At 46.8% G+C, this 14,452-nt stretch overlaps 1 protein-coding gene across 1 annotated transcript in view; it reads left to right on the forward strand.

Moving 5' to 3' along the window:
* SLC18A2 (solute carrier family 18 member A2) overlaps nt 1-14,452 on the forward strand; it is a 39,621-nt gene that overhangs the window by 12,400 nt on the left and 12,769 nt on the right. Inside the window, exons 9-11 of the mRNA XM_082607170.1 lie at nt 2,257-2,352; nt 13,749-13,827; nt 13,996-14,047. Coding sequence (XP_082463296.1) covers nt 2,257-2,352; nt 13,749-13,827; nt 13,996-14,047 — 227 coding nt within the window. The remainder of the gene's footprint in view (nt 1-2,256; nt 2,353-13,748; nt 13,828-13,995; nt 14,048-14,452) is intronic.

Raw genomic sequence — 14,452 nt, forward strand, 5'->3', positions numbered from 1 at the left:
CATGGCCTCCCTGCCGGTGCCTTAGGTGGGTGCTCTGATTCACCTTGGCATCTGTGAATAGAGACTGACAGCAGGGCCCCAGAGGGCCCAGGGGTGCCTCTCTCTCTGCAGAGGGCATCCTGCGCAGCGGCGGACAGGCGGCTGGAAGACACCTTTGGGTTCTTGGCCGAGATGGGCTCAAAGGATGCCCTGGGGTTCTGTGGCTCTTGGGGAGGATAATGGGCTGCATCCATCCAAGCAGCGGACCTCCCAAGAGCACCCCAGTGACACAGGCCTGGAGCTGCCTCGTGAGGGACTAGCCTTACGCGGCCTGGGCCTGGACACAGTGGTCAGCAGTGGCCCTTGGCATCAGGCTGGAGAGGGCATCCATGCAATGTGGCTTCAGGCCCGGTCAGGGTTCCCTCCAGGTAGGGGTAGGTGTGTCTAAGCAGCAGTCGAAGCTAGGGCTGGGGGGAGCCTGGGTGAGGTGAGGCACGCCCCGCCTGAGGGCATTCAGATTCAGCCGCTTTCAAAACCCCAGGCTGCTTTTGTTAAGGTGTATACTGCTGGGTTTGGTCCGGGCAACACATAAGAGGCCTTGGTCTAGACCTTGTCTGTCATGCCCGTTGACCACAGGGTTATAAGCCTGGTGTGGTGACCTCCTCATGCAGGGGGACCTCGCTGTGCCCCCAGCAAGACACGGGGAACATTCCACAGCTGAGATTCCCCTGGAGCCCTGGCTGTCTGAGCTGGGGGGTGAGGACATGTGTGGTGAGAGATGGGGGCCCAGAGATGCGAGTCCCTGCACCTTGGGGCACACGTGTGGGCAGGCTGTGCTGCCTGGACCGTCACTGTCTCACCCCAACCCACCCTTGGAGGAAATATAGAAATCCAGCTGGCACGCAGTGTCAGGCCGTCGGCAGGTCCGGGCAGCCTGGATGGTGGGGTGTGGGGTGGAGCTGGGGGGCAGGCGGTGTCTCGTTTGTACCGCTAGGGTTTAGTTTACAGAGGCGACTGAGTGACGAGATGACATGGAGAGATTAATACTACCAAAGGATGATTTTATTACTTATGTTTCTGGAGAAAAGGGGGCATGCCACGTCGCTCAGGGCCACATGGGGAGGTACCAGGTTTGGTCAGGAGGCAGAAAGGGGCAAGGGGAAGACCCAGGCCAGAACCTAGGCGTTTGCATGAGAAAATGGAGTTTCCATGGGAAAGGTAAGGGAGGGTAAGCAGTTTAGGATTGGCTAGTTTAAATAATTCCAGTCTGCGTGTTCTCCCCAGTTGCCTGGGTGGATTTAGGGCAGGAGATACTGGTGAGGTGGGTGAGAGTTAGATAAAGCAGGGACTCAGAGTATGGGTTCCGGATCACAGGGGAGACGTGAACAACTCTGGTTGTTAGTTTAGCCCTGTAATTAACATCAAATAGACAAATACAGAATTTAAGAAAACACGGAATAGGTGGGTGAGGGGAGTCCAGCCATTTCAGCATCATTTTTATGTTCTGTCTTTAAATGCTACAAAGAATGAAAAAATCTTTCATCGTATGTAAACACCTTAATTATGATCGCACAATGTTCTTTGAATCAGGAGTCTAGCAAATTAGAGTTTCCACCGCACACAGCACAGGAAGCTCTCAGAACAATGGGGACAGCAATGTGTGTTTTTTTCCAGGTGGTTCTACATTTACAAAGGGTTCTGGTTAACACAGTGATAATGGATATTTGCATGGATACCCTATAGGTATAGCTGGTTTAACAAAACTCCCTCAACAGCATATTTGCACTGAATACACTTGAATTTTGGGCAACCAAGGGCATCTTTAGAAATATCTATGTTTGTTATACCGTGAAACATAGGTGTAGGAGCCTCAGGTTGCCTGAGTCTGTGTATGGTCAGCCTGAGCTGCTGAGTAGCCTCAAGCAAGTTACTTCATTAATAAAGTGGAACTCCATTTCTTCATTAATAAATTGGGACTCCATTTCTTCATTAATAAATTGGGAAGGTTAAACACACTGATCACTAAGCTTCCCTCCACTTCCACAGTTTATGACTCTGGGATTCTAGTTGTTTTAAGTAATAATAATAATTTAAAAAGCAACACTCCCCGCTATCCCTTTGACCTGTTATTTGTCTTTTTCTAACAAAAGTAGATGTTCTGGGTATCTGAGCTGATTGTTCTGGCTGTGGGCACATGGGATTGAACTGTGTGTGGAAACGGTAGGGGACACTTGAGACCCCAAACAGAAGGATGCTAACCTTCTTTCTCCCTTAAAGGGTCCATCTGCTTTGCAAACATGGGGATTGCCATGCTGGAGCCAGCCCTGCCCATCTGGATGATGGAGACCATGTGTTCCCACAAGTGGCAGCTGGGTAAGACTGGGCCGTGAGTTTCTGGTTCTAGACTTTTTGTCCCCAGGTTGGGTCTCATTATTGTAGTCCTGCTGAGCTGCCGGTAGCAGGATGATAAAGTGATTGTTTCCGTTTGTCACTTAATGGGGTCAGTGCTTAGGTTAGCAATGAGCTTTGGGGTTTGTTTTGGCTCCAGTTTTTGTATCATCCCTGATAGAGGCATAATTAATATCAAGGCATCAGACCTGGGCAGAAATGAGAGATGAAAAATACATTCAGCATTTCCTCACACTTCTGAACTGGACAAGTTATATTAAATATATGTGGACAGTAATAAAATTTATGGGAAAGAGAACAGCAAACGTAGTTTTATTTTTTTTAATTGAAGTATAGTTGATTTACAGTGTTATGTTAGTTTCTGGTGTACAGCAAAGTGATTCAGTTATACATACATATACGTATTCTTTTTCATATTCTTTTCCATTATGGTTTATTACAGGATATTGAATATAGTTCCCTGTGCTATACAGTAGGACCTTGTTGTTTATCTATTTTATATATAGTAGTTTGTATCTGCTAATCCCAAACTCCTAATTTATCCCTCCCCCCGCCTTCCCTGTTTGGTAACCATAGGTTTATCTTCTAGGTGTGTGAGTCTGTTTCCTAAATAAGTTCATTTGTGTCATATTTTAGATTCTACATATAAGTGGTATCATATGCTATTTGTTTTTCTCTGTCTGACTTACTTCACTTAGTATGATAATCTCCAGGTCCATCTGTGTTGCTGCAAATGGCATTATTTCATTCTTTTTAATGGCTGAGTAGTATTCCATTGTGTATAGGTACCACATCTTCTTTATCCATTACAAACTGTTTTTAAGAGGATGAATTTTTGAAAGTATTTTTTATTTAGAAAGTAATTCATGCTTATTGTTAAAAAAATCAAAGTACAGGGACTGAGGAAGTAAAAATTGTAAAAATCTCATATTCATCTTTCCCCCTCTCCCAGCCCAGTCCTCTGTGACATTCATTGTTAATAGTTCTGTGTGTCTTTTCCTCGATTGTTCGGCATTGATCACCATCTTTGTGAAATGCCTGAAAACCCAACCCATGTGGAATCTTGCCATTTACACACTGTGTGACCTCTTGTTTTTCTATGTTTCTGTGTCAGAATGGGTAGATTTACTTTTCACAATTAACTAAATTTTAATTTTTGAGCAAAGTTACACATGTACACAATTTTTAAGTTAAATATGTTATAAAAATCATAATGAAAAGACAGCAGTCTTTGGCCCATGCCTCCTCATCTCCAAATCTCTTCCTCAGATTTGATCACCTTCAACTCTTATAGTTGTTTCTTCTGCTAATTTCCTTTATGTCTCTAAATAATGTGTACACTCCTGTTTTTTGATTTTCCAATTTCTGACATTGTCCACCAGCTTCCTAATACAGTAGATGAGGATTTAATGCCATTATTGCTTTACCTGAAAATATCAACCAACCAACTCACATGCTTTCTCACCTTGTGTTCTCCTAAAACAATTGTATTACAGGTTTTGGTTAGATTGGCATTCAGTATTGACATTATTGTGAATATGTAAATATTATTCAAAGACAAGCTCTGTAGGGTTCTGTGATTATTTCCTTTCTTTTTTACAAACTTCTTGTTTTTCCTGGTGTTAGTAATTGTGGTGTCTTTCTATTTTCTTAATTTTCTGTGTAGTATTTATGAATATATCCCTCAAAGTCTTTTGCAGAGATGAAAGACCCTCTAAATATGGACAAGCACATCCACAGACCTAACCTTTCTGTGTTTTTGCTTGTTTGTGGACATCTGTCCCACATCACTCTGACTTCCTGCTCCAGTCTAGAGTGGTTCCCTAGGCCATCCAGAGATTTTCCTCTTCTAATATCTGGGCACCTTCTTTGCCTCTCTTCTGTTTCCTGTATCCTCCTCTCTCCTGTGTTCCTCTCTTTTGGTTTACTTTCTCATTATGCTGGAACCCGTCCTCCAGCAGCTTCCTGAGAGGGGGTGCACGGCAGGTAAAGTTCTCTGGGATCCTGCTTATCAGCAACATCTTTATCCATACCTCAACTTTATCCTGAGTTTGGTTGACTTAGTCTGTTTGGGTATATAATTCTTGGTTGGAAATCCTTTTCCTTCAGAGTCTTGAGGCCAGGGTTGCTGTTGTCTTCGGGCATGCAGGGTTGCTGTTGAGGAGGCCAGTGTCCTCATTCCCCATCTTCCTCTCTAGGTTATGAGCATCCACGATGCTGATTTGCAGGGAGTCTTTTCCTCCACTGTGCTGGGCACTTGCTTGGTCAGCCTCTTCATTTGGGAAATCCCTTCTTTCAGTTCTGGGAAACCTTTTTGTATTATTTCTTTAATCCCCCCCCCTTCCATTTTCTTTCTTCTCTTTTCTGATACTCAGGTTGGTTGGATGTTGGGGCCTCTATGTTTTATACTTTTAATTTCTTAGTTTGCCTTCCCTTATTTCCACTGATTTCTTCATCCTCCTCCTCTAAAGTCTGTTGAACTTTTACAGTTGGTGGCATCGTATCACACTTTTGAAGAACCCTTTCCCATTTACCCTAAGGGGTTTTGTGTATGTGTGGGGCGGTGGAGGGATGTGGAAATGATCCCCTTTACCATTCAGTAGGAAGCCTTCTCTTCACCTCCCATTTCAGCCTCTCGTGACATCCCTGGTCTCCATGCTGCCTGGGGTCCCTGAACCTTTTCAGTTGTTTCTCTGAAGAAACCCTCTCCTGCTAGGCGAACCACTGAGGGCTGGGGGGTCCAACTGCTCTCTTTCTGGTTGACAGCCTCCGCCCTCAGCCTTACGTTCACAGTACCTGGAGCCTTCAGTTCCTTAATTTTCTGGGTTCTGAGGCACAGAGGTCTTGCTGCTTCTGCCCGCTCCGTGAGCAGGTGGAAGGTTCCAGCGCTCTGGGCTGTGTCCCTCTCTGCTCTCCCTCCCCTTGCTCCTCCCTCTCGTTGCTTTTCCCCCTTTCATTTTGCCTCTCCTTGGGCAGAGAGGGGGAGGGTCTATAGTTTTCTTTTATTCCTTTACTAAAATTTAAATGGAATTTAGAGTGGGAACAGAGAAGAGCTCGTAGATTCAGTCTGCCCTGTTTAACTGGAAACCCATCATTCCTTCTGCTCTGATTGCCTTTTATTCCATGTTAAGGTTATACCATACATTTTCAACCTGTCCTTATTGCTGGACATCTAGGTTCATTCCGGTTTTGCCATCAGAAACCATACCGCAGCGAAGTATCCTTTCCACGTATTCCTGCGCATGTTTGGAAGTACATATATCTGTAGGGCAAATTCCTAAACTTAAACTGGCATTTTGATATTTGGTAGCATTGCACTAACACGGGTATTATCAATCTTTTCCAATCGAGTGTGTGAGAAATGGGGTCTCTTTTTTTTAACATCTTTATTGGAGTATAATTGCTTTACAACGGTGTGATAGTTTCTGCTTTACAACAAAGTGAATCAGTTATACATATACATATGTTCCCATATCTCTTCCCTCTTGCGTCTCCCTCCCTCCCACCCTCCCTATCCCACCCTCCCTATCCCACCCCTCTAGGTGGTCACAAAGCACCGAGCTGATCTCCCTGTGCTCTGCGGCTGCTTCCCACTAGCTATCTACCTTACGTTTGGTAGTGTATATATGTCCATGCCTCTCTTTCGCTTTGTCACAGCTTACCCTTCCCCCTCCCCATATCCTCAAGTCCATTCTCTCGTAGGTCTGTGTCTTTATTCCCGTCCTAGCCCTAGGCTCTTTATGACATTTCTTTTTTTTAGATTCCATATATATGTGTTAGCACACGGTATTTGTTTTTCTCTTTCTGACTTACTTCACTCTGTAAGACAGACTCCAGGTCCATCCACCTCACTACAAATAACTCAATTTTGTTTCTTTTTATGGCTGAGTAATATTCCATTGTATATATGTGCCACATCTTCTTTATCCATTCATCTGTTGATGGACACTTAGGTTGCTTCCATGTCCTGGCTATTGTAAACAGAGCTGCAATGAACATTTTGGTACATGACTCTTTTTGAATTATGGTTTTCTCAGGGTATATGCCCAGTAGTGGGGTTGCTGGGTCGTATGGTAATTCTATTTGTAGTTTTTTTTTGTTTTTTTTTTGCGGTACATGGGCCTCTCACTGTTGTGGCCTCTCCCATTGAGGAGCACAGGCTCCGGACACACAGGATCAGCGGCCATGGCTCACAGGCCTAGCCGCTCTGCGGCATGTGGGATCCTCCCAGACCGGGGCACGAACCCATGTCCCCTGCATCGGCAGGCGGACTCTCAACCACTGCACCACCAGGGAAGCCCCTATTTGTAGTTTTTTAAGGCACCTCCATGCTGTTCTCCATAGTGGCTGTATCAACTTACATTCCCACCAACAGTGCAAGAGTGTTCCCTTTTCTCCACACCCTCTCCAGCATTTATTGTTTCTAGATTGTTGGATGATGGCCATTCTGACCGGTGTGAGATGAGATATCTCATTGTAGTTTTGATTTGCATTTCTCTAATGATTAATGATGTTGAGCATTCTTTCATGTGTTTGTTGGCAATCTGTATGGGGTCTCATTTTGATTTAGTTTTACAAATCCTTTGTGAGTGAAATTGAGCACCTTTTCATATGTTTATTATCCATATCTATTCCCTTTACTGTGAACTTATTAATATCCTTTATCCATTTTTTGTATTGAGTTTTGTCCTTTTTTAAAAATTGATTTTAAGTGTTCTTTGTATGTTATTAATCCTTTATCAGATGTTTTGCAAATATTGCCCTTTGTTGTGTGTCTTTTGACTTTATAGGTGGGATTTTATTTTACTTTATTCTAAATTTTTTACCACTTGGAACATTCATAATGCTCTGAGTCAGATTTAGCAAGCTTCCCCTTTACATCATTGTCATTTCAAGTCAGGCTCAGGAAGGCCTTTCCCATGCCAAGATTATTTTTTCACTATGTTTTCCTCCAGTAAATTTGTGATTTATTTTTTGCATTAAACTCTTGGATTTACATGGAATTCATTTTGCTATAAGGTGTGTGATAGGGATGTGGTGTTACTGTTTTCTTTATGGCTGGTCAGCCCTACAGCCAGGAGCCCTAGGAGGCCATCTGGTATTTCCCACGTCTGTCATGCTGGAAATGATCGTGTGTTCTTGGGTCTGTTTCTGGATTTCTCTCTTGTGTCCCATGTGTCTGCTTGTATTCCTGTGTCAATACCCTCTTATTTAATTAGCTTGAGAATACTGCTTTGTACATGGAAGGCTAGTCCCTGCACACACACACTTCTTTAAGAATTTATCAGTTGTCCTTTCTGGAGGTTTACTTTCTTTTCATCGTTCTCTCACCTTAAACACTGTGAGCTTCAGATGGACACTGTCAGTTCTGAGTAAGCCCACTTGTTAGCGCCCCCACCCTTCCTCAGGTGAACTTGCATTCCCTTTGCGGAGGCGTCCTGGCAGATGCCGCCTCCTGGTTTGGGCTGGTCCCTGGTCTTCCGGCCTCACTCCAATTGGCCTGGCCTGGGCACTAGTCCTTTTGGGTTCTGCATTGAATTTCTGTGTTCGTTCATTAAAAAAAACCCCAAAATCCTTCATTAAAAAGCCTGAAATGGTTGGAGGTCGGGCCAGATATGGAAGGACTGCTAAAGGGTGTGAAGTTTCTTTTTTGGGGTGATGAAAGCGTTCTGGAGTTAAATCGTGGTGATGGTTGCACAGCCCTGTGAATATACTAAAACCCAGTGAACTGTGCACTTTAAAACGGTGAATTGTATGGTTTGTGGATTATGCCGCAAAACCAAACCAAACCAGGCCCCCAACAACGAATCATTCAGTGAAGGAGGAAAGATTCTGGGAGGTAAACTAAGGCCAGTTCTTAGCAGGAATTTCGCTCTGAACTTCCTGGCCATGGAGAGAGCGGAGGAAACCCAAAGGCTCTCATAGGTTCTAAGGAGCGCTCACCGCTTTGCAGGAGGGGTGGACGTTTTCTGTCCTCGAGTTAGCGAATAGCAGCTTTGCAAAAGATGAGGAGACGTTCTTCGTGTCTCGGTACTGGTACCGGCGGATGACACCACGGGAGCAGTTTTTCTAGGGCTCTTTCCCTCTGTGCCTGTGCTGATCGGCGCCTTCAGGTCTCCTCAGGAGGCTCCCCGTGTCGGTGGCGCGTGGCTGTGAGTGGGGCTCCCATGTTGGCTTTGCACGTGCTCCTGGGCAGAGATGCTCTCCTGGTGTTTCTGTTTTCTCCACTTAACTGACTTATCACCCTAATTGAACACGTCCTGGCCATGTGCAGGTCTCTTCAGCTGCTTTGCCCTATTCTTCTCCAGACACAGCCCGAGGCTTTCTGTAGAAAGTCTTTCACGTCAGTCAGGGGCCCAGGCCATCCGGGTTAGATAGCAGGCCGCAGGCTGCCTAGATTTCATCAGGAGGTCCTCTTGTGGGGCTTATCACCCCGGCCAGATGTTCCCCTGACCCTGTACCTTTCCACCAGTGAGATGGTTCCTTCCTTGTTTCAGAGCTAGACTTGGGTTTCCTCAAGAGAATCAGATTTCTGTGCCCGTTTGCAGTGTCATCTCCAGTGAGGGGAAGCTCTCCTCTTAGGTGGGCCTTGCCACCTTGCGGCCCCCTCTCCCGAGCCCCTCAGGCCCCTCCGAGCCTGGGTGAGAAGGCCCCTGGGTGGGCCTGTCCCCGAGGCAAGGACCGAGCTCTAGGAGGTGGCACAGGACTTCCCCAGAGGCCCGGGCAGCTCAGCCCCTCCCTGTGTGAGCCCTCTCCAGCCCAGTGTGGAAACGGAAGCCGTTCTACCTTTTGCTTCTCTGACTGTTTCTGGAGAAAGACTGTAAGATTTGAAGTCAAAGCAAAACAGTCTTATGAGCTGCGTAGGGGACGCGTGATTGTTCTTGTTGAACGCGGTGTTTTGGGCCATCATTTCGGGGGAGGTAAAGACGCAGCCCGTCCCTACTCCAGAGGGCTCCCTTGCAAGCCTTTCCTTGTGCTGCCACTTGGGTGTGGCCCTGGGTTTGGGTTGGTGGAGAGAGAATCATCATGGCATCTCTTTACCTCAAGTCCTGGGTCAGATGACCTCTCCCTGACACACTGAGGCTTAGGGAATCAAAAAGGTCATGTTCATGGTGAGGGCTGTGACCCCAAAAGGGAAGCATAGGCTCTGAGAAGCAGGCCCCGGACAAGGGTGGAAACAGACTTTTTCTTCTGGTTCTTTAACAAGGTGTGGTGGTGCAGTGTGGGATGGAGGGAAGGACACTGGCCTGCTGGTGGGGGACCATACTGCTCCCAGCCAGCTGTGACCCCAGGCATGTCCCGTGCCAGCCTAGCTGGGTGGCAAAGACAAGATGATGGCCAACCTCCTGTGGTTCTGGGATGTGATGACTTCAGCCTTCCGAGCCTCCCTCTGGAGAGTCCAAATGGGACCACTGCCCCATTCTGGTTCCCAGCTGAGTCCTTGGGGACGACAGGGATGGGTCACCCGGAGCTCGGAAGAAGCCCAAGGCCTCATTCTCATGGTCACTTTGGGGCTGCGTGTCCAGGATCAGCTCTCTGTGGACTTTGTGATGGTCCAGGCCTCTCCCTTGTGTGCAGGTCAAGCCTGTGGTCAAAGCCAGACTTTCCATAAAGGCACCAGGGGCAGGTAGGTGGTCCCTCTTGGTTTAACTCTCTCTCTTTTTTTTTTTAAATTAACTATTTTATTTTTTATTTTATTTTTTTTATTGGAGTATAATTGCTTTACAATGGTGTGTTAGTTTCTGCTTTATAACAGAGTGAATCAGTTATACATATACATATGTCCCCATATCTCTTCCCTCTTGCGTCTCCCTCCCTCCCACCCTCCCTGTCCCACCCCTCCAGGCGGTCACAAAGCACCGAGCTGATCTCCCTGTGCTATGCGGCTGCTTCCCACTAGCTATCTACCTTACGTTTGGTAGTGTATATATGTCCATGCCTCTCTCTCGCTTTGTCACAGCTTACCCTTCCCCCTCCCCATATCCTCAAGTCCATTCTCTCGTAGGTCTGTGTCTTTATTCCTGTCTTACCCCTAGGTTCTTCATGACATTTTTTCCCCTTAAATTCCATATATATGTGTTAGCATACGGTATTTGTCTTTCTCTTTCTGACTTACTTGACTCTGTAAGACAGACTCCAGGTCCATCCACCTCACTACAAATAACTCAATTTTGTTTCTTTTTATGGCTGAGTAATATTCCATTGTATATATGTGCCACATCTTCTTTATCCATTCATCTGTTGATGGACACTTAGGTTGTTTCCATCTCCGGGCTATTGTAAATAGAGCTGCAATGAACATTTTGGTACATGACTCTTTTTGGATTATGGTTTTCTCAGGGTATATGCCCAGTAGTGGGATTGCTGGGTCATATGGTAGTTCTATTTGTAGTTTTTTAAGGAACCTCCATACTGTTCTCCATAGTGGCTGTACCAATTCACATTCCCACCAGCAGTGCAAGAGGGTTCCCTTTTCTCCACACCCTCTCCAGCATTTATTGTTTCTAGATTTTTTGATGATGGCCATTCTGACTGGTGTGAGATGATATCTCATTGTAGTTTTGATTTGCATTTCTCTACTGATTAATGATGTTGAGCATTCTTTCATGTGTTTGTTGGCAGTCTGTATATCTTCTTTGGAGAAATGTCTCTTTAGGTCTTCTGCCCATTTTTGGATTGAGCAGAGGCGAGTGAGCAGGCACCAGCACCCCAGGGGAAGAGAAGGGGATCGCATGTGGCCCAGCCCCAGTCAACACTTCTCATGCGGCTGGGGAAAGGCCTAGAGAGAAGTCTTGTTGTGTTTGCTGGTGATACAAATTTGGGAGGGATAAAGATGTCCAATTAGTCGCAGATTCAAAAAACTCTCCACAGGCACAAATGAAGGCCTGAAAGGAACCTGGGGGGATCCTCTGGTGAGAGTGTGAAGCCCTGCCGAAGGCTGGAAAGCACCCCAGGAAGGCGAGGTCGGGGGCCTGGAGGAAGCGCAGGTGTCTGCGCGGCAAGCCGGGTGAGCGCATGCGCCGCTGGGGCTCCAGAGACTCTCACTGTGCGGCTGCCCCGGAGGGGCGTGGCCGAGGGGCCAGACCTCGGAAGAGGCTGGTAGGATTCCTTCAGCCCTTCTTTTTTTCCTCGGTTGCTAGTGGTCCTGTGCTGTGTGCCCATCGTGGGCTGGGGCAGTTCTGGGAACCAGGTTTCAAGGTCGAGAATAACGTGAACTTGTACAGAGGGGGCCGCAGTAGGCGCCCTGCCGCTGGGGAACAACCCAGAGCCTGAGGCCGTGTTTCGTAGTGAAAGCTGAGTGGCGGGAGGGATGCTTCTCACTCTTCCCACGCGCCGCCGGCAGCGGGGCTAGGGGAGGGGTTGAAGCCAGCTTGTCTTGGCTCTGGAATGTGAACCAGGGCCGGCGGGTGGAAGTGGTGGGAGGCTTAGGGCTTGGTGGTAGGATGCTGCCCTGTAGTAGGAGGCGCCCCTGAAGCGCCGTCTGGAAGAGTAGTGGGCTCCCGGCCCCAGGTTTCCCAGCAGAGCTAGATGGACCCCGTTCCTCCCCGAGGCACACTGAGGTTTCTTTGAGTTCCGAGAGGCAGGTTCTGTGGACTGTGTGAGGTGGTGGAGGTCCTGGCGAGGCAGACGATGCTGAGGCTGTGTCAGAACAGGAAAAGGGAACTTGGAACCTGAGGTCCAAAGAGTGCATTGCCCCAGCCGCAGCTTGAAAGTCAAGAAAGGAGGACTCTGGGCCCCCGACCATACCCTGCCTGTTGCCCCATGGAGTAAGCCCATGCTGGACCAACGGGGGTGCCTTCAAGGGACGGCCTTGAATACTTCCAGCTCTGTGAAGTGAACGTCCTCACGCAGGGTCTTTCCTCTAAATGGTCAGCGTGTTCTGGGCGCCTCCTGTATGCCACCGTGGAGTTGGGCTGCCAGGAGACAGATGAAGTGGTCCCTGCCCGCAGGCGCTTACCGCAGTTTGGGGAAGGTCAGCAGGCTGGGGTGAATGGTGAGTGGGGGTTGTGTGGAGTGACAGGGCACCGGGTCAGGCTGGGAGGGCTGGTGCCACAGCCCTTCTTGCGCATGTTGCCGTGTGATCTTCAGAGCCTCCCCGTGAGGTGTGTGCAGTAGGAGCTGTCACTGTCTCTTGGGCTCTAAGGGGTTCAAGTGACCCACTTAATTAAGCCTTGGGTGGTAAGTTTCCAGCTGAAATGAACACCTTGTTTCATGCCTCCTAATCCCATGCTTTTGGCTTGAGAATCGTGAAGTGGGTGTTTGCTCTCTGAGAGTACAGTTGACCCTTGAACAACTTGGAGGTTAGAGGCGCAGACCCTGTGCATGAATGAAAATCCGCTGTAATTTATAGTCGGCCCTCCGTCTGTGGTTCCTCTGTAGCTGCTGTTCCACATCTGTGGATTCAACCAACCATGGAGCGTGTAATACTGTAGTATTTACTATTGAAAAAAAATCTGCGTACAAATGAACCTGTGCAGTTCAAACTCATGTTGTTCAAGGGTCAACTGTATCTGCTGTCCGTGGAAAATAACATATGCTGGCTTCCGGGTCACATGCGTGAGCTCAGCACCCAACTCGCTTCAGAAAGATGTAGCTTGTCTGGGGCTTCCCCTGAGCTGGTCTGCATCCCTGCTTTGAAGTTTTGGCTTCAGAGATGGTTTCCATGCTTCACTCTGGGAGTCAGGAGTCACCAGCAAGCCATTCTGGCCACAAAAAATGACCACGTAGACATTTACTTATTTACTTTTCTGGCATGGAAAGATGTTCATGAAGGTTATTGAGAAAAGCAGGATGTAGAAGCATAGGTGCAATCCCAGATTTTTTTGAAAAACAAAAAACCTAAATCCTGTGTACACACATTTATTTATGTATGTAAAACTTACAAGGGAAAACTGTGGTGATTATATGAGTGAAGGGGTGTGGGATAATTTTATTGTTTTTTTGCCCTCATCTTAATGTTCCTCGATTTTGTCAAAGCCCATGTCTTTCTCCTGTCGTACAAATCATGAAGGGGGGGTGGGGAACAGAAGCAGATGCCACCATGCTCACTGCCCATGCTGGGAGGTGTCAGTGTCATCTCCGTGTAAAGCTCGCCAGCAGGCAGAGGTGGAGGCGAGATGAAGCTGTTGATAGAGGGAGGAATCTCATTTCTGCAGCGTCTCGGCAGCTTTGGGCAGCCGGATAAGCCGCGTGGGGCCCAGACGGGCTCTGGCAGCCGCCGGATATTAGCTGCTTGGGTGCAGGCCCCAGGGCTTCATTTCATCAGCTCTAATCACCAGCGTGGTGTCTCACAATGATTAGTTTTTCTCACATGTGTCTGATATCAGTACCGATAAGGTGTCCTTTTCATACATTTGCAGGCATTGCTTTCTTACCAGCTAGTATTTCTTATCTCATTGGAACCAATATTTTTGGGATCCTTGCGCACAAGATGGGGAGGTAAGATGACATGAGACAACACTTACTCTGTTATAATAATGTAGTTCTTTAAAAAAAAATTCCAAGTGTTTCTGCCTTCACGATTACAACTTATTGTTTTGATATCCATTGAAAACTTGGATGGGGGTGGAAATCATGTATTGATGGTGCTTTTTTGTTTTTTGACAGGTGGCTTTGTGCTCTTCTAGGAATGATAATTGTTGGAATCAGCATTTTATGTGTGAGTGAAAGATGACATTTGGCAAGTGGAAATAATCTGTGATTGAAACTTTTGCTTTGGGCGGGAATCACCAAGAAATATTTTATAGCAGTTTGAAGTTCGTCGACATTGAGTTTTATTACATGTTCCATTTTCTTCTCATCAATTTTTATCATCTTAAAAATTTTGGACAAGACTCTCCAAAGGGTTTATTTTCACTTCATGTTGGTTGGAAATTATTTAGAATGTTTTATTCCATAGTTTTTATTTCACTTTGTAGCCCGCTCCCCAACATCTTAAACATCGCCGTGTCTTAAACACTTTAGGGCAGCTAGCCAGAAACAATAGCAAGATGTTTTTCTAGAATAGAACATCTACTAAAGGCCAACATCTATCCCAAATGAGACCTTATGGTTCTTTTCAAAA

This window comes from Mesoplodon mirus (genome assembly GCF_964341445.2).
Source record: "Mesoplodon mirus genome assembly, chromosome: 2".
Lineage (NCBI taxonomy): Eukaryota > Metazoa > Chordata > Mammalia > Artiodactyla > Ziphiidae > Mesoplodon > Mesoplodon mirus.